This window comes from Gadus macrocephalus, chromosome 3 (genome assembly GCF_031168955.1).
Source record: "Gadus macrocephalus chromosome 3, ASM3116895v1".
Lineage (NCBI taxonomy): Eukaryota > Metazoa > Chordata > Actinopteri > Gadiformes > Gadidae > Gadus > Gadus macrocephalus.
Genome location: NC_082384.1, coordinates 10628136 through 10653697, shown reverse-complemented (window position 1 = coordinate 10653697; position 25562 = coordinate 10628136). Strand labels below are relative to the sequence as shown.

At 41.0% G+C, this 25562-nt stretch overlaps 1 protein-coding gene across 1 annotated transcript in view; it reads left to right on the top strand.

Annotated features, from left to right (window-relative positions):
- The first annotated feature begins 1450 nt into the window (after positions 1-1450).
- LOC132454059 (catenin alpha-2-like) overlaps positions 1451-25562 on the top strand; it is an 81320-nt gene continuing 57208 nt past the window's right edge. Inside the window, exons 1-2 of the mRNA XM_060047227.1 lie at positions 1451-1508; positions 18686-18792. Of these exons, the coding sequence (XP_059903210.1) occupies positions 18691-18792 (102 nt within the window). The 5' untranslated portion in view covers positions 1451-1508; positions 18686-18690. The remainder of the gene's footprint in view (positions 1509-18685; positions 18793-25562) is intronic.

Here is a 25562-nt window from a genome sequence, read left to right as displayed (position 1 = left end):
GACTGCCCCCCAGTCATAGAAGGATAACCACATAATTAACAGGCTCCTATTTAAACACCAGGGGTGTTGTCACTAAAGGCACAGGGCAGGGCAGACTTTGAAACGCCTTGTATTGGCAAATCACACTGTAACCTGAAAACCCCAAAAAGTACTCTATCTCATACTTAAAAGAGCCTACTCTCTCATACTGCTAAATGTAATCTTAATGCCTCCATACTATGTCCAAATCTCAGAGGAAAGCCAAATGGTCTCGCAGCAGGAAAAACAAAGAGAGGCTTCCCTCGACCTTGGTCAGGCCTTGAGGGTGTGTTCACAGCCTCGGTCACCACAGGACACATGACATCCATTCCCCTCTGCCATTGTGTTCATGTTCAGAGAAAGGCCTGCGGAAGGACAGCTGTAATGGTAATCTGTTGTTGGTGTGCGTGACAGGAGTAAGGTTGTTCCGTTCAGAAGTCGGTTTAGTCATCTGAAAAGCTGCAGGGAAGGCCAAGATAAACATTGATCCTTATGATGGTGGTTGTTTTTATTCTATGGCTATTAAGATAAAATACAATTAATTGGTGCAGTTGAAATGTCCCACCCCTAAAACTTTTCTTAGATTAAGGTGCGAGTTAGATGGTGAACTTAATCTATATAGCCTTGGAGGTATTATTTAAATAATCTTGTTTCATATTTGTCTATTTTATGTTTGTGTCTTCTTTAATATCATCTACCGGTATGAAAGACCCCCACCTTACAGCAAAGTCGAGACCTATAGAGGGAGGGGAAGCCTATGTGATCGAAACCGGCAGCATAGGACGACGGAGGATGGAGACGAGTCGACCCTCCAAGAGTTGATTGAAGGTTGTTTCAAATGTTTACGCTGAGGTAAAACAAGGAATGGTAATGTATTGAGCATGTTTGTTATGTTTAGCAAGGGCTTCGTTGCATATCTGCAGATGCAGGCGACACAGACAAAGCCCGTTATTTTTTTTTATAAACGTTGTGGTTGAGAAAGTAAAATTGCGATTATTCATGTAACTAGCGTGGGGTTGCATGGAAAGGAGCACATCAAATATTTTCTGATTTCTAATAAGAAAAGTTTGACACCCCTAAAGACTCCATTTTTATTAACACCGCCAACGTGCATCCGAGACGCGAGGCGCTCGTTTTGCGAAGATTATAACGAAATCATTATTTTTATCTGACGAAACTCAAACGAACTACCTATTTGATTTTCAATAGAGGAGCTGAAGTCCAGTTGCGCCCAACGTGCACCTGCCTGTGTGGCGGTGGGCTGGCTGAGCCCTGGGAGGGGTCATTATTTTGCAGGGATTGGCAGAAAAGGGGGAAGGCATTTCCTGACACCGACAGTCGCGCGTGCATCAAATTCAGCACCACAAGCTTGAGGAAAGCGCTTGGATTTGAGCTAGCAAACGATATTTGAGGACACTCAACACGTACTATTTGGGGAATATCGCCGTTGAACGTTCCGTCGGACCCACAGGAAGTGTTAGTTGCACCGGGTAAGCATCGCAGGCAGACGCTCCGACCGTCAACGGGCTGGTTCTTGCTAGCCGCCTAGCTTCATGATGTGTTTTGCTAATATCGGCTAAGGCTAGGTCTGGGTGTATATATCATGCAGGATAGTTTTACTATAGGTTTGTATTAAACACTTTCTTACACATATGCGTGCATACAAAAGAAGAATCCCTATTTGTAGTGGGTGTGACGCGTTAGGGAATCTGTCCTAAGAACATAGCTCCACAGGACCCTCCGCTACTACTGACAGTGCGCCGAGCGATGCTATCCAGCCGGCCGGGTGCTGAACGCTATAGCGGACCGAGTGGCGTGGAGCCGCCGGCTGAGCCGCGGTAGCATGCTATGCTAGTGTAGCAGGCTGATAATACACTCGCGGACACCGGGAACCCTTCTGATAACGTTACATGCCCCTCTCTCCCTTTTTAAACGCCAGCACTGTCAGTGATACAGCTGCGCTGAGAGTGTTGAAAGTGTTTATTTGAAGGGTCGTTTTCGTTAATGACATTCCCTTAAGATGCGTTTACGCTGCTCTTCTCTTGTCGTCGTAGGTTTAGTGTACTCGGTGTTGTTCTTTGTCTTGCTATTTTGCATTTAATTGTGTCATTGTTGTAAAGCAACATGTAAACGTCGTCACGGCATTAGTGTGCGTTATGTTGCTGTGTTTGCAGTTAGAGAGAAAGAGAGGGAGAGAGAAACAGAGAGAGAGAGAGAGAGAGAGAGAGAGAGAGACGCTGCTTGCGAGTCCAGCGCAGCTTATGAGAGGACAACTATTGAAAGTCATTTTTGATGTTCAAAGAGTAAAATGAAAATGTTAAAATACGACTCTTTCCAGATTAAAGGTGACGTGCTATGTTCATGTCATGTCCTATTATGTCGTCATGTCAGTCGACCCGTAACGTTATGATGCACAAAAAAAACCGCGAGAGTGAACAGAACGAAACAAATCCTTAAGCTTAAGAAGACACTTTAATGATCCGTTTTGGTTAGTTTCGACGTCACGTAAGTAATGGAAGTATGAAACAGCCTTCAAAGTCCCCAATTGACTTTACACTTCAAACAGCATCAGAAAAGGCTCATCACTTATATCCCCAATGTACCAGACAAACTGTATTGTAGGTGGCTAGCGATACAGAGAGAACGAGCTGGTCACGTTAAGGTCCAGTGCGTTACAGTACGCAATCTCCGTAATCGGAGATGCATTTGGGTATGCAGCGCTGGCCTATAGGGTCACATTGTGGCTGTTTATAGAGCCTACGAGGGGCATTCATGACCTGCGCAGGGGATTCCTTTACTTTACGGCATACACGGTGGTACACCGGTACTAGTAGATGAAAGTTACCAAAAATTACGTGGAGCGTCATTGAAAACAATTTGGCCAGTAGACTGTATTGTACTTTTGCTTTTATTTACTTGCCATTTTTTGCTCTAGACTTGCAGAGAAAAAAGACAGGAATAAGCGATAAAAGAGGTAGCTGAGTGGTTGCAGCCTGCAACTTGCAGGCTGCTTAACTGTAGAGCCACTTGCAGCTCTACCTTCGGAACCTGCATGCATACTCCCTGTTCTCTGTCCCAGAATGCATCTTGTTTCCTAGTTTTTTTTTTTTACTGAGTGGAATATAATCTTACCACCGGTGACCCTTATGTGCTGTTAACTGTTAAATGTTAACTGTTTCTGCCAATCCTGTTTACGCCGGCCTGCTAAGGCATTACTGTGATTTAGGCCAGGTAGACAGTAGAGTGGAATCTATTTGAGTGCTTTGCGGTTGCAAATCTTGGTTTAATGATATGTTAATTAAAACTGCAGAGGATGCTAACAAGATCATCCCAGTGTCTAGTATTGAGGGAAGTTTGGCTAATGTGCAGAACACATTTTAAGATAAACAATATCACCATTAAGTGCAAAGAGAGGATGAACATTACAGTTCTGGAGTCTCTTCTCATTCTGTAGCCAGGATTGTAATATCCCATATAGCTAGGGTATACTATTGCTCTCATGTTTGGTTTTTCCACCGTATATAATTTAATTAAAGTATGTGTTGTGAAACTACAGATAGGTCTGGTCTTTTAAATGCACCACTTGCAGGCATTACGGTTGTGATGCCTATACCTAACTACATACATTTGTTGGAATGTCCTGTCAGGCCCATTAGATATTGTTATATTTTGCTGTTACTAAATCACCTCAGTGAAGATTTTGTGACGAACAGTTGGCCAGTCAGACGCAGTCACTGTTGTGCTTTCTGTGGTTAAGGTCCTTTATTCTGTCACCAGGATTAGGCATGACTATAATTTATGTGCCCGGCTAGGCAATCAATGACAGCCTTGCCTGCATTGTATTCCCTGTCTCCTGGGAGAGGAAGCTACACACGCGGATCTGCACCCGGCCTCCTCATAATGTGCTGGGCCCCTGGGTAACCATGGTACCCCCAACCCCCCCACCCATGCCCCTATCCGCACCAAATGGTGCTAGCCTACAACCTGCATGGGATTTTCGGGAAAAACCCAATGTTACCAAATTAATAAGGCTATCACACCTTGATATCTTAAAGCCTTCAAATTGTGGACTCTTGCATGACTTTCACCCACAATAACAATACATTCTGTATCTCTTTGTCATGTTGCAGGGAGTGGACTTGTTTACTAACGTTCAGAGTATGACGCTATCCTCCATGTGGGCCCATCTGGATGACTTAGCACTGCTGCTAAGTGTACTGCTAAGGGGGAGTTGCGCACAGTGCACATGAATGAGGTCATCCCCCTCAGCTGTTTGGTTACATCTGTTGAGTCCACACCCACACAGCGTGCCACCGCTCTCAGAGTTTACATTCCTCTGTTTAACACTTTGATTACCACAGCAGCGGTCACTAACTGCAATTCAATTCTCATCTGTTGGAACTACTTTGTATAGTAGAACGTTCACTTGAACAAGTCTAATATGAATTACTGCCTGAGGATTCTTGTGCTTTGGAAAGACCTAAAATTAGGTTTTTGTTTACATTGGTACGTCTTCACACCAGCTATTTCACACAAGAGCAATAATATAATTGCTTTCCCTGTTGAAATATAGCATTGACACAGGTAAAGTAATAAAAGTTCAAATTTTCCCTGTTCTGTCATCGCCTTTAAGTTGTCTCTGTGGCATGAGCTACATGAGCTGTTTATGTTTTCTTTGTGGATGAACAAGTAGTTATTTATCATACATTTAATATTTATTCATTTAGCAGATGCTTTTATCTAGATTATTTAAGACCCAATCCTTTTGATATACTAGCTTCTTGTTCCTAGGCTCTTCTTTTTCCTAGGCTATTACAGAGTGCTCTAATTAGATTTGGGGCAATTTGTCAACAGAAGTCTTTAAATCAGCCAACTTTGCAAACTAAGTAGATGTACCAGTTGTTGTCGTTAACAAGCTTATAAATAGTTTAGGATATCCCATTGTTTTAATTTGACCTTATTAAAGTGTGCTCAATTTTAGCTGTTAAAAAGTTAATCCTGCGTTTATTTGTTTTTTATTACGAACAATATCTTTATATTGCCCAGATGCCAGGAGAAAACAAGCCTGTTCTCCGAGAGAAAAAGGAGAGGGTGAGATTGGCTGTAAATCTTTATCACATTTCTTTGGAACAACTCGAAGGGCAGTTTTCTGGGATGTGAAATGTGTTAATTGTCAGGCTTGTTGGTGAGGGATCTGTACTGACAAGGCTGTGTTCCAGTGATGTGTCCATAACTTGCATCCGGGGTCATTGTCTCGCACAGACCCTTGTTTCCTTGGTTCTCTCTGAGGAACTTATGCTAATTATGAGAGAAACTTTATCTCCATCCTGCTGCTTCCTGTTTCCTCCTCTACGTGCCAAAGACTCCTTGTTGTGGTTCAGATTTTATCCCCAATAAATCATGTAGGATAATGTTGCTCAAGGGTGATAGTCTCTTTATCCCTCGCTGGTCTATTGTTCTGCCTCTCGCTCTCTCTTCTCTCCTGTAACCTGGAATATTGTCTCCCTCTGGGAGCAGTGAAAATGCTTCAAGTCATGGCCCAACACCCCCTCCCCCACCATTTGTGTCGTCTCTCTCTCTGTCTTTCTGGCTGTTTGTAGTTAACTTTTTATGGTAGATGGTGGACCTTTCTGTCCTCCATGATTAATGTCCACGATGCACTAATGGTAGAGACATCTTGCCTCTGAATACAGTTTCTAGGTTGGGGTCTATGCCTTTTATTTACCTATCTGACCATCTCTTGGAGTTTTCTGCAATCTCTTCGAAGAAATTATGCAATACATGACACTCGTTATAAATCCTGTCGATGAAATCACTGTCCGTTGCCACAGGCTTATTAGGGCAACCTCAATCACACCAGAAAGGGAATCTAAATTTTTCCGTTTATAATAAATAGGTTAGAGATACAATCTACACAACTTATTCTAATGTGAGTAATTGGTAATGATGTTAATATTATTTATTTGATTTATATAATTCTATGTCATGGGAATTGGGTTAGGTATTTTGTCTTTAACAGCCCCTGAAAGCGTCACATTAAGAATTGCTTGACTTGTGGAAATGCAATGCTGCTTGCTGTGGACTACATGTTAGCCGTTAGCTTGGCCAGCCAGCTGTAGACGGTAACTCCCCATCGACTGGGCTGACACATTTATGATGCGGGACCTGGTGTTGGAGAGCAGGCATTCTTTGGGACATTGTTCAGGGAGAATAACTAAACATACCATTAAACCACAGGGGAGCCACCATCACTGTTTCACTGGCCACCTGGTTCTAATTTGAACCAATCAGAAACAAGATAAGGATGTCCTGTCTTTAATTCCATCCATGTGGTCTCATTTCATTCTTTCTTCGGTTACAACAAGTGACATACAATCTTAGTTTTTATGAGGCGAGACGTAGTGATGATAATTAGATTTGCTATGACAATCTCAAGAGCATTTCCCTGTCTGAACGAACGCTGTTCAGACCCCTTAGAGCCAGACCAGCAATATGTGTGAGGATGTTGATGGATATGGCTGTGGCCTGGAGTATGTTTCAATGTCAGATCCCATTGATCTGACGACACTGTCTTGAAGAATGAAATGAGAGCCCTCAGTTGGGGACAATTGTCAATGTGTCTCTCTAGAGAGCGGTGATGTGACACGTCAGGCCTTGGCTGCTTCACAAGACTCTCTCCCTCTTGCTATGTGCCCATGAGTTTTTCCTTCTCTCAAATATAGATCCGAGCTCTGAATCTGGGCCATTGCATTGTCAGCACATAAACTCTCCATAATGACGAATGACAAGGATTCTAGAAGTCAGAGGTAGAGTGTCATCTGGAGGAAAAGCCCCGATGCCTCGTATATGCACAGCAAGCACACTTTCAGAGTTTCTTCTCAAAGTTTTAATGCTTCTCCTTCCTAACAAATGTGCATGTTTGTCGGAAAAGTGTCAACATTTCCGCAAGAGGTATTTACTGCCCCATTTTGAGTGAAATCTGTTTACTCAAAACCGAGATGGCTTTAATGCTTTGGCAGAAAAAATAATATATATAAATACAACTCAGCAATATACCTATATTGATCCTATATCCATATCGTGTGCTAATGCCCTTTTCAGATTTACCTTAGTTGGCCAAAGCTCAAACGTCACATTACATTTTATTACTTGCAAGCCCATAATAATGATGTAATAATAATCCCTAATTCACGTTCTCTTTCTTGCCGTTTTCTTCATGTTTTCTGGCTCTACCAGATCTTAATTCCCATCTTGCAAGATAGTCAGTTAAATAAGGACGGAAGTTGCAGCCTTAATTCTCCATTGTTAAACTTTTTGCTATGTATACTGATAAGATACAAATAAAAAAGGAATACATAGATGCAAAGCATAGCTAAATTGGTACCACATGGTATTGAACCTCTTTCTCTCTTGAAACATTATGCTGGAGGTATTAATCTTGTTTGTTTATCCTGGTATTAACCTTGTGATATAGTTATGCAGTTAATCTATGCCCACTTGCCCTCTTGCAGAAAAGCTTTGATCGTCAGTAGAACACACATTTAACTGTGAATTTACTCTCATTACACTAACATTGGGAATCACTACCAGACATGACATTTCTCATGGATGTGTAATAGGTGACCTCAAATCTTTGACGATGTGAGTCTTCGATAGACTGACATTAAGTCGATGTCACCTTTAATAGTTGAATCGTAATGTCAGGAAATTGTGGGTCTGTAATTGCGGAAGATTCCACTGGGTGGATTTGGTGTTAAATGAGTGGGAGCGCAGCATTGCTTGGCTTCTAGCAGGAATCATTTAAGTTATATATAAAAAAAGAAAATGTGGGTGATTGTATTTTTTTATGCAATTGTATGTTTTGCTCTCAATAAATGTCCTCGTTTGATGATAACCCCTTTGTCCAACCCCTTTTTATAACAGTTTTGTAATGCAAACTGGGTCAACTGCAGCTGTCATATATCAAAATGATTCTCCATGAACAATCATTGTTGCGCTTTTGCTTTTTCCCATTTATTTAGTTTTTGAAAATTATTATTATTATTATTTTTTAATCATTCAAATGCTTCTACATTCTCATCATGAAGAAAAACGATGGCTCACTCATCTAGCCCCAACAGCCTAGCTCCATATCTAGTAAAGGGCTTCATGTTCTCCATGGACAGGATAACAGTTAATGCTGCTGGTCATGTTGTCTTAATGGAAATATCCTCTCCAATGCGTTTCACAAACTCCATCCTCAGATGCTTTCAGAAAGCGTAGGACTTAGTGTGTTTTTACTGAACAGGGCTTGTGTATGCACTTGGTGTTCTACAAATGGCATGGAAGAACAGGCTTTGGGTTTGCACTTATATGTGTGCAAACTCACATAATAAAAGTACATATGGAAAACAGTGGAATGTTGACATCAGCGTTATTCTATCCAGCAGGATATTATGTAGTGTGGCAATGAAGTCTTGATTTATTTGTGGAGAGGCAGGTTGGTTCTGAAGGTAATCTTCTGGACTGTTGGGGAAACAAATATAAATTAAACATTGTGCTGAACCCATGAGTTTTTAAACGGGAGTGTGTTGGGTTTTGTCAGAAAGGTTTATAGGATTATCACTATTTCTGCCCGGTGGTCTGTGATAATATCACTGATAATGGCTCTTAGAAGAGCAGAAAACTATTTGCTCCATATTTTTTGGGGATGTATCTATAAAGTATCACCGAAGCAACCCAGAATAAATAATCAACAGAAATAAACCTTGCTGTTTCATCGTAACATGTGATAAAGGCTGTTTTGTGAATTTGAGATATTTAATGGTTTCTTTCTAACTGAACTCTCCTCTACAAAACATTTATCCCTCAGTTACTGCCAGCATTTTCACTATCGAGCCTGGCAACGGTTGCATTAAGATGCCGCATCTAAGAACATTAAGTCAGTTTGTTGACAGGGTTTATTCATTTTCGAGACCAAAGTAAATAAATGTATTTGGTAGACAATTTTTTTTTAAAAGCAATATCGTTAGTTCAGCCTTGGTAGCCCAAGGAGGTGCACTTTAAGTAGCATAAGTCACAGTTGTTGACTAACTACATTTAAAAGTGGTCGTTTGATAATAATAATAATTAAAGCACAATGCCAACACAAATTCTCATGTTTTTCTTATTGCAAATGAAAAAACGTTTTGTCAACTGCTGCCTTGTATTTTCTGCTTACTATGCGAAAACAAAGTTGACGAAGTTGGAGCTGTAGGCTTCAATTGTTTTCAAGGACTATTGTATTTTACATAAGAGATGTCAGCAGTTTGAAATACCAATTATTATGCATCCCTGACTCCCCCGACCTGTCACAACGAAGAGGTCAGGAGGGAAGAATAGAAACATGTTGAAATGGCAGTTGCTGTCCGACAGAATGGACTTTGTTGTTTAGTGTGGAGGGAGGGAGAGGGAGAGGGGGGGAGAGGAGAGAGAAGCAGGAGATGAGTTCTGTCTGTGTAGTGAGGGTGTTTACCTTTCTCACCCCAGTATCATGGGATGTTCCATCTGTATCCTAACGACGGATGTGAAAGCTCCTGGGAGCCAACTGCATTTCCTGTGACATAATAAAACCAGCCTCTAAACAAATAATATACCCACAAAACCCCCCACACACACACATACACAAAGGCATACTCGCACATGGCAACACACACCCACATGTGCGGTTTGCCGCCAAGTTAATTACCTCTGGTCACATTTCTCTCCAACAGTGGCCGTGCCATCAGCATTATTTCAGAAGAGCGCTGACATTAGCAGAACCTAATCTAATAATATTGTTTAATGGGCAATAAACTACAAACTGTTACATAACAAATAGGCCCAGGTCACTTGACACAACGTCTGGATTGTAGAAATCTGTCATGGTGGTGGAAATCCCATTGATCAGGGGGGACGGGACACGGTTGGTTATTGTCACACTGACTGCCACCACCCACACATCTTCCCCTGTGTTCCAGCCAACACCCACTCCACAACTCTCCCTCATGTTATTATCCTGGTACTGGGGTTATTAGGATGTTTTTTTCTCTTATTTAAGATGTTTCTCTTCCTATTATTGTCTCATACTTTCTGCTGTGATACCCTGATTTGCTGCCCGGGATGAATGTCTTGATTTCAGTCTTGGTTCATCTGCATTTGTTTTTCTACTGCTAAACAACAGGCTATCTATTATCAGTTCCCGGACAATTGTGTTTGACGTCACGTGATACAGTACAGAGGGCCTGTGATGGTAATGAGCTGTGGAAAGCTGACATGGCCAACTTGTCTGTTGGAGGTAGAAGGTCAACTCCTTCATTCCTTTCTTTGCTCAACCATATCTCATGTTTTAATTCTTCCACCTGATTGTGGTAGACATTATGGAGGTAACGTCCGTGACGTCACCCGCAATTCTTTGCACCTAGCAACAGAAACAATCCATGCTTGGCACATCAAGGGAGTGACCCGAAAGCCCGCCTTGCAGTAGTCTATGGCCAAACAAAACTCATATCTCAATCCTTACTAGAAACCTTTTTTGGTACTTTTTTTGTCACTGTCAAACAGGACCTCGTAAAATACAATATATTGAGATTACTGGGATCCTGTAACGGTACATGAGGTCATGGCTCGATTCATTGCTCGGTTCAGACATCACGGTTCGGTACGAGTTCGGTACAATGAAGGGAAAAGAAAAAACAAAAATGCAGAAGGCAATTCTTTTTTATTGTGCATGTCTCAGGTTGTACCACCTAGTGTCATACAGTCTCTCTCCCCTGAGCTAGCTGCAACAGCCTGAACAGCATGTCTTATTTATGAAAGTGCAAAGTTCATATCATAATAACAAAGCACTTAGCACTTAGGCTAGATTTAAACATTCTGCGCTTAAATCCAACCTTCCCCCACAAAAGATAAATTAAAGTATTATTGTTATTAAGTGCAACAGGCATACCCTTGCCAACTGGCATATTTGGTAACTCCAGACTAAAGATTAAGGTGTATTTCCACATGTATGGTGTATTACCACATACCAGTTAAATGTATTAATATCAAGGCTTGCTGTGGTGAACATAAACTTTCCCATAGTCCATATTTCTGATGGGTATAGTCAAGCAACAAAATGTGAAATAAAAATATAGGCCTGATGCAACGTACAGGACTAAATAGCCGTTTTTTAGAGGGGGGTCATGGTGGAGGTGGGGGTGTGGCCCTGAGCAGCTTGTGGCCACGGTACCATGCGCTTGTGTTTGCAGTGGATGCATTGCAATGGCGAGGCGCACGCAGCTTTAGGCCGTGTTCTATATTTTAAAACACTCCGGGTGCTCCGGCGGGAGTCCTGGAGCTCTATATCGAAATAATATCATATTATACCTAGATATCGAAATCATATCATATGTATTAACAAGGCCAAAATCTGTATGCGCTTCCAGACGATATTATGAATCTCAAACCACTGTGTCGGGTTCTCCGACGTCTCTGGTTCTTCCACTTCCACATCAATCTGTATTAGACTGAACCGCGACATGGAGGGGACAGGGATTGTTGCCCGCGATTGTCTCCCGCCCGGAGCCCCACTGCCCGATACCGGGGCACCACTGCCTCGGCAGCAGTTTAGTTGTCCCTGAAGAACTCGCGTATCTAACATTAGTTCTGCATTGCATTAATTAATTTAAACCTCAGTTTTATTAAATTTTATACTGTGTATTCTCCATAAAAATCCATGCACCGAACCGTGAAGTCCGTACCGATTCGGTTCAATACGAATACATGTATTGTTACACCCCTAATACCCGAATGAAAAAGGATATTGCCTTATATTAGGAGAAGGAAATCCCATTTCTTCCCAGTGACTGGGATGGTCCTAACACTTGTGTTAGTATTCTTCATCAATACACAATCGCCAACCCATTCCATTGTTTTTTGAAATATTACCAACAGAGCAGACACGTTTTTGATGACGTTTTATGGGTTCTTAATTAAGCACTTGGCTTTCTCTTTGAAGGCCAAAGTGCTGTGTTGGCTTTGAATCAACGCACCTACACCATGTTGATATTCAAGGTCCAGGAATGTCGAACAAAGCAAAGCAAATAGTGACTGCTGCCAGGCCAGGGAATTTGGGGGCCGCTGCCCAACCAACATACTGCCTATGCCGTTGCTCAATTCAGATGCAGTTAGGTGACTGAAACATGTGTATAGGTGTCAGAGGGCACTTCTGATGGAAATACCTTCTGATCTAAGTACCTCAGACACAATTCATTCCATATGTGAATGGATAAATAGAAGTTTGAGGACCTCCTTCGTCAGGCATTTTTTATAGATTTAAATAAACCAATAAATGTATTTGCCATAGTTGCATGTGGTCACACAGATGAATAATGCCGGAGACCTATTGTTTATCCAGCCATACACACGCACGCATTCAAGCACGCATTCATGCACGCACACACACATAGATCAATGGGTGAGTGAATGAGCACTGGACAAAGGAAGTCAGCGAGCATAGTCTTTGATGGACTAACTAAAGCTCTGGCTTTACCAGGGGCTTATGCTGTTTTCATCCCTTCGGGTCTATAGCATTCGGGCCATTTGGAAGGAGAACAGCATTTTCCATTTTTAAACTCAAAATGTTGACATTGAAAAAAAAAATGAAGAAATTAATTGAAGTTGAAATCGACTTTCGAGATTTTGAAGTTTGAATCTTTGATAGAGAAGTTTGGTATAGATTTGTTTTATTTTTCATTTGCTCCCCTTTAGGGCCATACGTAGACATAGAGATACACAGCAGGGAAACACAACATTGGTAATCCTGGTTGAATATGTGTGTCTTCTGCAATAAGAGCACTCAATTATCACAGTTCACAGCATCATTGGTATCTCTTTGGAAATTGGCATGACGCCAATGACTATCCAAAGCAGGGTGAACACAGGTGAGGTTTCCATGTAGGTAGGGGTAATTAACAGACGGCGGTTTCGATTTAGTTCTGTTGAATCGTGTTTGATTCTACATCAATTAATTGGACAACACTGAGCACTTTAGGACCCTGAAGGCTCCATCTTGAGCTGCACCTGTTGAAAAGTTCTCACAACATTTTGTATTTGTGGCCAGCAATGCCCCCCGGCCAGGTAGAGATTAGCCCCTTGAGTATAAGAAACGTGTTTGCTACAAGATATTTGAACATCTCTAAGTCTGTTTACCACCAACAATTAAGAGTAGTGCACGCCAACCAGCTTCCGACAGAAAACATATATCCCTCTATCGGAAGTCCTCCAACTATCCCGCCTCTCCCCGACCCCGGCAAAGCATGCTCTCACAGGATCACCGCGCTCCAGGCGTTCTGAGAACGCCTTTGGAACGAGGCTAGTCTTGGAGCCCATGCATGCCCCTATGAGTATGTTTATTTTAATGATCCTTGTTTAGATTCCAGTGATGCACCCTCTGACCCAGTCGTCCTCTGACTGCTCTCATTTTAATCCCAGCCGTAAACCCAGTCTCTGCCCTGGCAGGCACTAAGTAGTTCTGTTTATTTGTTTGTTTGCTGATTTAATAAACCGCTGTTGGGCCCTTTTGGGTTTTTGGATTTGCCAAAATTATTAATATGATTTAATCCAGCATATCTGGATCTCTCTCTCTCTCTCTCTCTCTCTCTCTCTCTCTCTCTCTCTCTCTCTCTCTCTCTCTCTCTCTCTCTCTCTCTCTCTCTCTCTCTCAAATATACTCTATTGGAAAATGTTTTGGCTTGCATGAATACATGAGGTCGGCCAAGATTAAAGGTGCTCGTGAGGTTCAAGAGCTATCATTTTTTGGTGGGATTTCTTAGAACTTGAATAGCCATTACTTAGTCATTAGTGAGTCAACTGCGCTGTTTCAAAAAAGCATCCAGCTGACTGCGCCTGCCTATGTATGAGACTATGTTGATTTGAGACTGCTCCCGACTCATTCCTGAGCTATCAAGGAATCAGATTGGTGTGGGAGAATCCATCTGGCCACACATTTCAATAATGAAGAAACACAAGACAAGAAATGTTTTGGTTCCTTAGTTTCCTAATCTTGCTCTCCTAGGCTGATCGTTTCTGCTCTCTGGTCTCTCCTTACAGCACCTTTAACAAGTCTTCACGACGAGGACATCATGTCTCTGAGGCCAGAGTCAACATTGCTCAGCTAATGAAATAGCTCATCTTTATATAGTTCTCACCAGGGTCCCAAGTGTGGTTAGAGGAGCATGACTTCCCGAACACGCTACTCTAGTTCAGTAAAAAAAAAGAAACACTGAGACGCGAAACTCTCTCACATCAGTGTATAATGCATAATGCATGATACCGTTTTTGTTTTGCTTTATTTGTGATCATTACTATCATTTGATCATTCTTTTAGCTGACTAAGCACAATTTGTGAAAGGCAATTACAATATTCTGGGGATTATTTTTATAGCAATCTGGCTGCTTTATTTTTTTTGGAAATAATATATACAAGATATAATTAACTGTGCATACAGCCTAATTATACCGCCACCATATATTTGGGTAAAGCCTGTCGAATTGTACTTGAATGCGGTATAAGCAAAAGTGTTAATACTTTAATAAACAGTAAAATGTTATTTTGTGATTTTGCCTGTTGATTGTGCTTCAGCATAATTAGCTGTGTTATCCATTTAAGCCTACAGTAAGAGCCTTTGCTGACGGGGCAGCTTGTGGCATTACCACACTGCGACATGCTTGCAAAATGGTGATCCGATGTCACATCAATCACCTGGGTGGCGGTATATTGTACAGGAGGTAGCGGAGGACACCCTTTTTCACTCAAAGCTTTCACTATGAAGACGGCCGCTACTCATAAACAACCAGTTTCTATGTTTACGTCTGTCTTTGATAGACTCTGGGCAATGGCTATCTATGATTATATCTTGACTTGGTAATTTATTAACGCAAAAAGGCAAGGAACACCGAGAACACAGGGAACACGGGGAACACCGGGAACACCGGGAACACTGGGAACACAGGGAACACCGGGAACACACAGGACACAACTCACCACAAACTACAATGATCCGACGGGGAACAAAGGAAAGACAAGGGCTAAAATACCAAACACAGGGTACACAACGAGGATCAGCTGAAACACATTAGGGGAGGGAGCAGTAATCACACAGGAGGGAAACTTGACAGGATATGGTGAGAAACAAGACAAGGAACCAGACAGACCATGACACCAACCGTCAATCCCTGTTTTGTCTCATGAGGGTTATTATTATTTATGAAACCATTTGTCTCACAACAGGCTAAACGGAAAGCTTGAAAAACACAGCCTCTGGACAATAAATGCCTTCTAGCCTTCTGCACACTTTAAAAACCTGCATTTATGTACCCATTATTAATGCTGCAGCAGTGTTACCCTGCTGGGACCTCTGCGGAAAGGGTCCATTCATTGGGTCCAGTCAAATTAATGGCTACTTGCTGACCAACTCATCACTTGTGGTTTTTGCTTAGGTTTACAAATGAGATACTTTTCCTCACCTCTGTGTCGGAGACGGATGCCATTATGGGCAGTGAACAACAGTTGCATTAACACGCCCCTCTGGTATGTTTGATCAGACTGTTATTTTCTTTCTGATGCATCAGCGGCTAGTTGACTCACTGGAGTTCCCCCTTCGCCTGTGTTGAAACCTCCCCTGTGTAAGGAAGGAGACTTGTGCGCCCCCCGCCCCCCATTTCATTGTTATGCTCTTTTAGTGACGAGATCTCAGTTGATTTGGACTTTGTGAACAGTCACTTGGAGCTGGGCTCTGTCAGTTCATTGGGAAGCAGTGGAGTGATTTTAGACCATTTAAGAGAGGCATTTAATGACGTCAAATGCTAGGCTCCATAAATCAAGCCGTCAGGCGTTCTTTGTTCGATGTCATTAGGTAGCTTTCTCTAATGAAGTTGGACTAGTACTCCACGTCTCTCCTTAATAATTCAGGTGCAGAAGACATACTCATCTGATTGAATCCATCCAAGTTCCTTCATTTATGGTTTCCACTCTTTCACTTCTCGGATAGAAAAATCATTTCACTTCTCATTTCCAACATTTAGCTCAACATAAGCCCCTCAGGTAGTTTACCTATACCCAGAATATCTGAAATGAATACCGTCTTCATATTCATGCTGATAGTAAAACTGGTATCGCAAAGACAGATTAGATGTTTTCATTAATTAATCAGTGTTGAAACTGTTACATGGTCACCACTGTGTTTCTGTCTAGTATTATACATCATTTTAGATCATATTGACTGCTCAGAGAGGTACTGTATTGTTGAGCGTAGAAGTTTAATTTCAACGTAACCAGGGCTGAAAACTGAATGTGAAGGCGGCTATATGTTTCAAAGGTATCAAGGCATCAATGCTTAATTCGAAGAACATAATACAATTCTCTTGTCATTGCTATTTCAGAGTTAATCCAAAATCATTCTAAATCTGCTGGTCCTTCTTGTTTCTCCAGAGTTGAAAGAATTTGTCAACACAGCCAAAGTTTTGCACTGTGAGAACATAAATGAAGGTTTTGGTTGTGTGGCTTCATCAATAATGCAGAGATGTTGTACCACCGCCCAGTTTAGCATCCCCCTCCCAGGCCTGAATCGAGGGCCGTCTGACCCAAATCTTTCCAGTTTTATGCTCATCCTCTTATCCAGTTGTCCTTCTTGCCATGGGATATGGACTGGGCTTATGCAAGAGTTTTCGGCACATGCTTATAAAGTCATTCATTGAGTAAAACTAATGTTCAGTTTGGGGATCTGTGTCTACGAGAGGAACTGGCACTGCAGGTATTACCGAGTGCACGTTTTGCATCATACGTGACTCGTACAATAGGGCTGAGCAATAATCAAATTCAAACCGACATCGCGATAAAATAGAACATGATTTGCAAATCGTAAAGGCTGCAATCTTTATTTTTTTTATTGTTACTGTTACTGACTGGAGATCAGTAAGATTCGTATTTATTTTTCTTTCAATAGTTAAATAAAGATGTTGTATATCAATTCATTCATCAATTAATCTCAACACAGGCCTGGCCTAAAGAAAGTTCATATGAAGACAGTTCATATGAAGACTGCTTCCACTGTGTTTGTCATACTATGGAATGATTTAGTGCTTGTTCAGTGAATAATACAGAACATAAGGAACTTTTAAAAGAAAAATCGTATACTAAATCGTAATCGCATATTGGTCTAAATGATTGCAATTTGATTATATACCAAAATCTTTCAGCCCGATCATACAATCATCCTAGACTCTAGACTTTGTGTACCAAAGAGAAAATTGTAAATACGTGGAATTTTGTAATTGCGAGACTCTTACAACACTAATGTCCATTGCTGAAGTGCATGCGATAGAGACACAATAATTCAGAATCCAAGGACAACATTTACTAAATTTGGTTGTATGAAATAGTTGGTAAAATCTTTTCATCAAATGTGCGACAACAAACCTTTATCTAATCTTGCACAAAGGAAAGCTCTCAAAATCGAATTGAGCCCTATTTCTGTATGCTTTAAGATATAAGTCCTAAAAATTAATACTAAATTAAGCCCTGCACCTCCATTTGGTTAGAATCAACTATTGTTGTGAGCAAAGTGTGTGGAGATAGCATAATAAGGAACCCAAAATCTTTATTCATATATTAGATACCATAAAAAAACACCGTATTTATTCTACTTGTGATAGAATTGCGTTCGCACAAAAACGACATTGCCGTTATTAGTCTCCTGCTATTGTGTTGTTTAATGCAACCCACACACTTTTAGAAAACCCAGTTTAAAACTCGATGAGCTGATGAGTTCATTCTTTTCAGAAACAAACCAACAAAATGCCACCCTATGAATCACCCTGTCCTCCTATATAATGCAGTATGTGCCAATTTCTGTAGCACAGCGAGACATGCCATTTGATGTAAATGCCATGAAATCTAATTGCTGTGTTGCCTTTTATCCAATTGAAAAGCTGGCCTTAATTACCTGCATGAGCTTTGTTATGCAAATGTGTGTACGGTTCTCAACGATTCCCTTCTTCTGTTTGCATAAATTATACCGGAAGTCATTTATGAATGTCACAGATTAAGTATCTGTAGCGGTTACAGCTGTCAGAGAAAAAAATGCTATTTTCAACTGATGTTACAATTTAACGCTTTAGGGGCAGTGCATATGCAATGGTTCATCAGTTAGAGTAAGTGTATGTGTGTGTAAACTTAAGTGTGTTTGCAAACACTTAATGATTTATGGCAGATGTTAGACTATTCAGCATTAGAGTCAATGTGGAGAAATATCATGGATTATTTTGTTTTAGATCCAGTTGTATCTGGATCTAAATACAGTCCTTTGCATGTTGAATGGATCATATGCCAATGCCTCCCAGGATAAATCAATCCAAAGTATAGCCGTACTTATTTTTCGATTTTGTCAGTGGATAAATAAGAACATCCTGTGGTGCTATGCAGAAAATCAAACCATTCTCTGTGTGCATTGATCGATTTTTAATTGAACAGTGTTCAAAAATCCGATCAGCTATTATTGAAACATAATTGACCTTCTTTATTTTTATCTCATGCTCTTATTTCCTCGTACCTTCAGTGAACCTTGTAAGCTCTAACTGTCTTGTACGCATAAACTTCTGTAACTATTGCGTTTCTCTTGATTCCCATCAGAAACCATGACGTCTGCCACGTCCCCCATCCTCTTGAAATGGGACCCAAAGAGCCTGGAGATCCGTACCCTGACAGTAGAGAGGCTGCTGGAGCCGCTGGTCACACAGGTAGGCCACCTGACATAAAGGACTGTTTCTTAATGGACTCATAAGTGACATCACTAATATGCCCATATATGGTCCCATAAATCGCGATATATGGAAATATATGGTGGCATATGGATATGCTGCCAAATATGACAATATATGTTGCCATGTATGGCACAATGGAACGCTCTCACTCCTCCTAGCAACAAGCTACTGGGTAATCTATCTAGAATAAAAACTGTTGTTAGCCCATATTCCTCAGGTTGCCCTGCCAAAAACAGGTACAGCTGAATTAATAAGATATCTATAATGTGATTTTATGTGAATAAAATCTGTTGGGATGAGGCCCGGTTAGTTGGAGTCAGAATATTGATGAGATGGTAGCTCTTTAGGCCATAGGCACCTGAGGTGACATGGGAACTCTGTCCTTCCTCCAGGGCTTATATGAGGTATTCAGGGTTGGGAGCGATGCAGCCCCCTCACTGCATTAGAAATAGAAATATGAAGTTTACTCCCAGCTCAGGACTTTGTCCAGCATGTTCACCCCCTGGTCCTCTACAGACTATCAATTCTGGCCACGGTACAAGCTATAGTAACTAGACCCATCCCTTTTACCGGTTTGGTCGGTTTGTTTGTTTTGGATTAAAACACTGCAAAAAAACAGGGCATCATATCAGCTGACACTTAATTGTACTGTTTTTGTTTTCACTGACATTTTAAATTATTTGTGCTTGTGTCTCCGAATGCAGGTTATCACATACAAACAATTTGAATACAAAACATACTATGATTTTGAGATAGCATTATATTTATTTGGTCGATTCAATCTTTTGGTGTCTTTTCTATCTACTCGAAATTTGTGCGACAGGACAGAAACCAGTCATGGGAGACACGTTGTTCCAGATTGATGTTCGATCATCCTAGCTCTATAAGATGTAACCAGGGAAAACAGAAGGACTGCTGTTATTGGGATGGATATTTTGATGTTTTATATTTCACATCTGAACCTGGCAGTGGAGATTCACAGCGAAGTAACTCTAGCAGGAGAGCAGATGTGTGTGCGAACAGGGAATATAGAGAGAGCTACAGATGAGAAGACCATGGGCCTCTGGGCTCCCATGAAGCAGGCTGCACTCCACCAAGGCACTCCTCAAGGGAACTATTTGGCTAAGACAAGAGTTGAACTTCCAATCACATCAGAGTACTCAGCTGCCTCTGTTAGGATCTGTATGATGGCTCCCAACACTTATTCGTGGAGTGCAGTGAATTCATTCCTCAATCATCATTACAAATTGTTTTTACCCCTGAAAATTCTTCCATTCAGACAGCAAAGAAAGTATGCTTGCACTGCACTCTGTGCTTTTGTCTTTCAGTCGAGTTCCGCCTCAGTCATTTATGGCTATCAAACCACTTCAAATCTGTGATTTGAAGTGGTTTAATGGATACGTGCAAATTATGCACGTATCCATCTGAAAGGTTCTGGGATTGATCCCAAAGGAAAATGTGAATTTTTGTGTGTGTTGTCTGTTTGGTGCAAGCATGTGTAGTGCAAGCCAAACTACAGAAACTACCATCCATTGTGTATAATACTTACAGTATATACATACTGGTTACGTTTACATCAACATGAATTCCTCTACTGTAGTCCGTTTCAGGCTTGGCTTTTTCTGTCGGTCTTGTTAACAATTTAGTGAAATTCAGTATTCCACACTGAATAGCTACTCTCACTATGAATTTCTGTCATCTGGATCGGCCAATTTTATATATTTTTTCTAGATTAGTGAAAACAGATGGTAACGTAAGGAAGTGGTAGTCCATGCAAACCTGCCTTGACTCCAAACATCCAATAAATAACTATTGCTAAATAAGTAAAAAATAAAACTTGGGCTAAGGGAACTTACCTGTACATAATTGAACAAACCCAAGCGTAATTAGTTCGGTGATGACTTTACTCTAAGCCTGTATACCTGTCAGCTGAATGCTGTGATAGCCCACACGAGCAGCCAGGCAAATGACAGGTACTTTAATCATCAGAATGAATAAGGCAGGGAGACCTTTTCCCTCCCCCACCACAGTGGATATTATTAATTGGTTTGGATGTAATGTCTAAATCCATTATCTATCCTTCTACTTGCTGTTGTCAATATTCTAACATAGATAAAAAGATGAACGCTAGAAACAGCCACAGCAACAGCATAAGCCCAATGGCCAACAGCGGTACAAAATCAAATCCGGGGTGCATCGACAGTGAGTAGGATCTGTTTGGATGATTCAGTAAATTTATGGGATATTCAAGGCTGCCTCTGTAGGATAGTTTGACAAGCTCATAGTGTTGCTAGATTCTGGAAAATCTTTTGGTCAATATTGAAATCACGATTATTCAAACGACTATTTTTGAGTTTTAAAACTTGATGAATTTATTCAGCATGTAACTTTGTAACTGAGAACTTTGAAATTTCGCCTTAAAAAAATACCCAAATGGTCAAAAATAAAATTTTAAAATCTAAAATAATGTACAGATATGTATTCAGTTGTTTCCAGCACTTTCTATAAAACATTTAGTAAAAAACATTTAGTAATTTTTTGATTGTTAAAAAATCGAAATCGCGATCAAAATTTGATTAATCACTTAGCCCTACAAGCTCATCCTGACATTGTTTGAGATAGCAGCTCCCATTCATCAACACGCATCCTGCCCTACAGGAGTGCCGAGCTAAACCCCCTGGCTAAAACTAACAGGCTAGACATGACTAAACCAGCCAAGCTTGTCCAGAATTTAAAACTACCAACCTATCCCAGGGCTGAAACGATCCAGCTAGCCCAGGGCTAAAACGATCCAGCTAGTCCAGGGCTAAAACTTCCCAGCTAGCCTAGGTTTAAAACAATCCAACTAGCCCAGGGCAAAAACTATCAAGCTAGCCCAGGGCTTAAAATATCAAGCTAGCCAAGGGCTAAAACTAGGGTTAATAACAAAATCTTACAGGATTTGAATGGGAGTGACCTGTATGCGTCCTGATGGGAGCTGTCATGTTTCAAATAAGAAGGAATTGCATCTACTATCATTAGTAGAGAGATAAAACATCCTGGAAATTTCAATTTATTCTCATTTACCCTTATTCTTAAAGTCCATGTTTACCCTCTGTTTCAGCTCGCAATCAAACAAAATGGGATAAAAAAAGGAGTAATAGGTAGGATGGGAGATCTGTTATCCCGTGGTTATGACCCACGCAAACATTTTGATGAGTGATGTAGGCCTATTTGTAATGCGTAAGCCAAGATTTAATAAATGACTTATTTTAGGAAAAGTGACAAATTGGCATAGGTTACTATGTTGAGGATCATACAGGACAATAAGGCATGAAGCGACAACAAAAAAAGATTTATGTTTCACTCGCCCTTTAAGTAGTTGCTCGTCCTAAAACTTCAACCCTAACGTGTGCATTCCTGTGCCTTAACAGGCCTATCCAAAAGCTCTCCGCTTTGTATTCCGGCAGGGAGATTGCAATGGGCTTTGGGAGATTGGTGCTCATAAACCACTTACATGCCTTCGTCCTCTCTGACCTTCCACAATACCACTTGTGATTATGCAGAGAAATGTCCTTTGTGATAAAGAGATTTCGGAAGAAACGGAGGTTAGGAAAAAGAAGAGTGAAGTGGAGGGAGAAAAAAAGCAAGGGAAAGATTGAAGGGCAGAGAGAGAGAGAGAGAGAGAGAGAGAGAGAGAGAGAGAGAGAGAGAGAGAGAGAGAGAGAGAGAGAGAGAGAGAGAGAGAGAGAGAGAGAGAGAGAGAGAGAGAGAGAGGGGGGGGGGTTTGGCAGTAAGGAGCTAGACAGACTCGAAGTACAATGCGGCACGCTTATGTTCCAAGCCCCCTAAAAACCCAGCTCGTCCATTCCATTTTCTGTGTTTGAAGCAGGGATTAAATCTTTTTTTTTCTTTCTCTCTCACGCTTTATTGGAATTGCCTTTTTTTTTGCCTTCCAAACTGCATGGCTTACGGCTAACAAATAGAGCGCTGTGAGCCGCTGACAGGTCGCCGTCCTCCTCACACACACACACATTAGTATTCCAACGATCTCCTGTTAGACGCTGCGTTGGAATACCATGGAACTCAATCGACTCAGTAGTCGTCGAGTTACTTATGCTCTATGGCCTGGATGTGTAACATAATGCACCGTATCTGATCTGTTTGGTGTCATGGTGTTTAGGTTCATGGTTTATGCGCCACTGCTTGTTACATGGATTTCTTCTTTAATGGTTGTGCTGTTTATTTGATGCACATTTGTGTGTGCACTTTTGGTCCCACCGATGACCTCGCCACTCTTGAGTGAATTGTGCATTGTTTATTCATTAAGCTAAACTCTGTTACTGTGGTGAGCAGTCTTCCTGCAATAAACCTTTTTTTTTTTTTTTGTATTATTGGAGACAAAAAATTATCTGATCGAAAGATATTTTTTTCAGAATAACTGAGGTTTGAGCTGCAGTAATGTTAAAAAATAAATCAGCATTTCTCATTATTTTTGGCACAAATTATTTTTTTTGTGTTTCTTTAAAGATGCTAGTTAGAAACCTATTTCTAACTCTTAAAATTGTGGTTGGCCGTTTTTGCAGAGTCTGGAAGCATATAGCTCTCACCAGTTCACCCCCTCCATTCCCCACATAGCATCCCTTCATGTCTGTGTAGTGAGAAGCTCAGCTGAGTTGAGCTGTACTGGGCTGGTTTTCTTTCTTCACACACGGTCAAACTAGGGCCTGGGAGGACACGTCCAAGCGTTATGCTCAGTCTGGCACGGCAGCAGCATCCGTTACATATGCATGTGTGAAAGCCGATGCTGGCACTTTCCTGTAAATAAAGAGGATGTGGCATTTGATCCTGTTCTTTTAAAGTGAGACCATCTCCAAGGACAAACTGCATTCACTGGAGAGAAAGGTTGCCTCATTGAACACCAGTACTGCGATTCATCAGGAGATTTCTACATTTTAAATAACGTTCCAATGTCAACCATAATTCATATGTTCCATTGTGTATTTTACTTTTGGAATTAATGCTAAATTCAATTAGGATGTAGGGACCACAGTAGTCCACTTAAATTCAACCTACTCATCAACCAATCGATGGGTCGCCTGAGTGCCATAGTGCAATCTACCTGGTAGCATTAATATCACATACGTGCTATGTGGAGGAAGTCAGTGGGTTTGTTTGGTTTCTTGGTTTGTTATGGCAGAACTTCAAAGTGAAGCATGTCGCACACTAGACACGGCACAGAGTACCGTGCCAGGCAGTGTCGGGTTGTGGAAGGGACAACATACATCGATCTAGGGTGGCGCTGAAATGGTTGCCGAGGTCCCAACTCTGATATGATCACAATCAAAGCCTATCAAAAGCCTATCGTCTTCCTTTTTAAGAAAATACTGCAGAAAATACTTGACATGTTGTCAATTAGTTTTGAGCTGAGTAAATAACAACCTATCTTATTAGTATTTTATAGTCGTCATCGATGTTCCTTCTGCACAATGTTGCCTATCATTAATAAAGGAACCTTGGAACAGTCAACCTTAACTCCATCTAAACAGAAAACGTTGGAGAGGCGAGATAAGTGAAACAAGGACAGCTGTAATGTTTTCCGGTCCGTAGTCAATATTGTGCAGCCAGCGCTTGGTGCTTTTGTCCTCAGGTTTAAGTCAGGGGCTCTGTGCTTTGCACATGAATGATTCGGTATTCACTCTCTAAGTACTGCAAACATTTCCACTGTTGCCTCTGTGGAGCTGCTGCGCTGAGCCATCACTTTGCTGCTGCCCATAGAAAGTTATCTTAAGGCCTCATATACCATGATAGCACTTGGGATGAAGGATCCCGACAAAGAAAGTGAAAGTGAAACCAATGAGTGAAACTGAAAGAAGCAGAATGAAAGAATGTGGGGAACATAATGTTGTGACAACATAATACAGTGCTGTGACAGTATTGACTGAAGGGAATTCTGTTATCAGCATTACTTTTGGCTCCCTACAGCTTTATAATGAGACGGAACAGAAAAAAGACTACACGTGCAATGATTGGATTTTGAACTAACTTTCTTTTAACTTTAAAACTAATAAAATAGTGTGCATTGTACATTACCAATAGGCACAATTTACAATGCCTTAAATATGATGCCCAAACATAGGCCCTTGTTCTAAAGCTCAACAGTAAACATCATCACGTCATCACGTCATGTTCAGCGCGTAAATAAACTTTTGAGTGGAGAACTGCATTTTGAAACGAGGAAAACTGATTGGATAGGTCAAACACTGGGTGCTTCTCAGTCGGTAGCCAAAACCAAAATTGAATTGTAATAGAAATTTAAAGGAAACGCTCGAAGCAATCATGTTGAATCACAGGGTTGTGTAAACACAACTCTCTCTCTCTCTCTCTCTCTCTCTCTCTCTCTCTCTCTCTCTCTCTCTCTCTCTCTCTCTCTCTCTCTCTCTCTCTCTTCCCCCCCCCCCCCCCCCCCTTTTACGCTTTCACTTACCCCCCTTTCAAGGTCATCACTGAGAAGAATTAAAATCTGTACTTGTTATTGATTTGGCAGAATATGTTGTGTTTGTGCATACAATGTATGTACGAACACAACATATTCATGTATTAATGTAGTTATTGTAATTGGTAATAGTCACTGGCCATTATCAGCATTCAGCAGGCCTTTTTATTTTTACTTGATGACTTCCTGTCAGTATACATTTTTAACCTTTAAAGTATATTTGAAAAGGACACCTTCTGCTTGATTATTCAGTTGGAGTATTGTGGATATT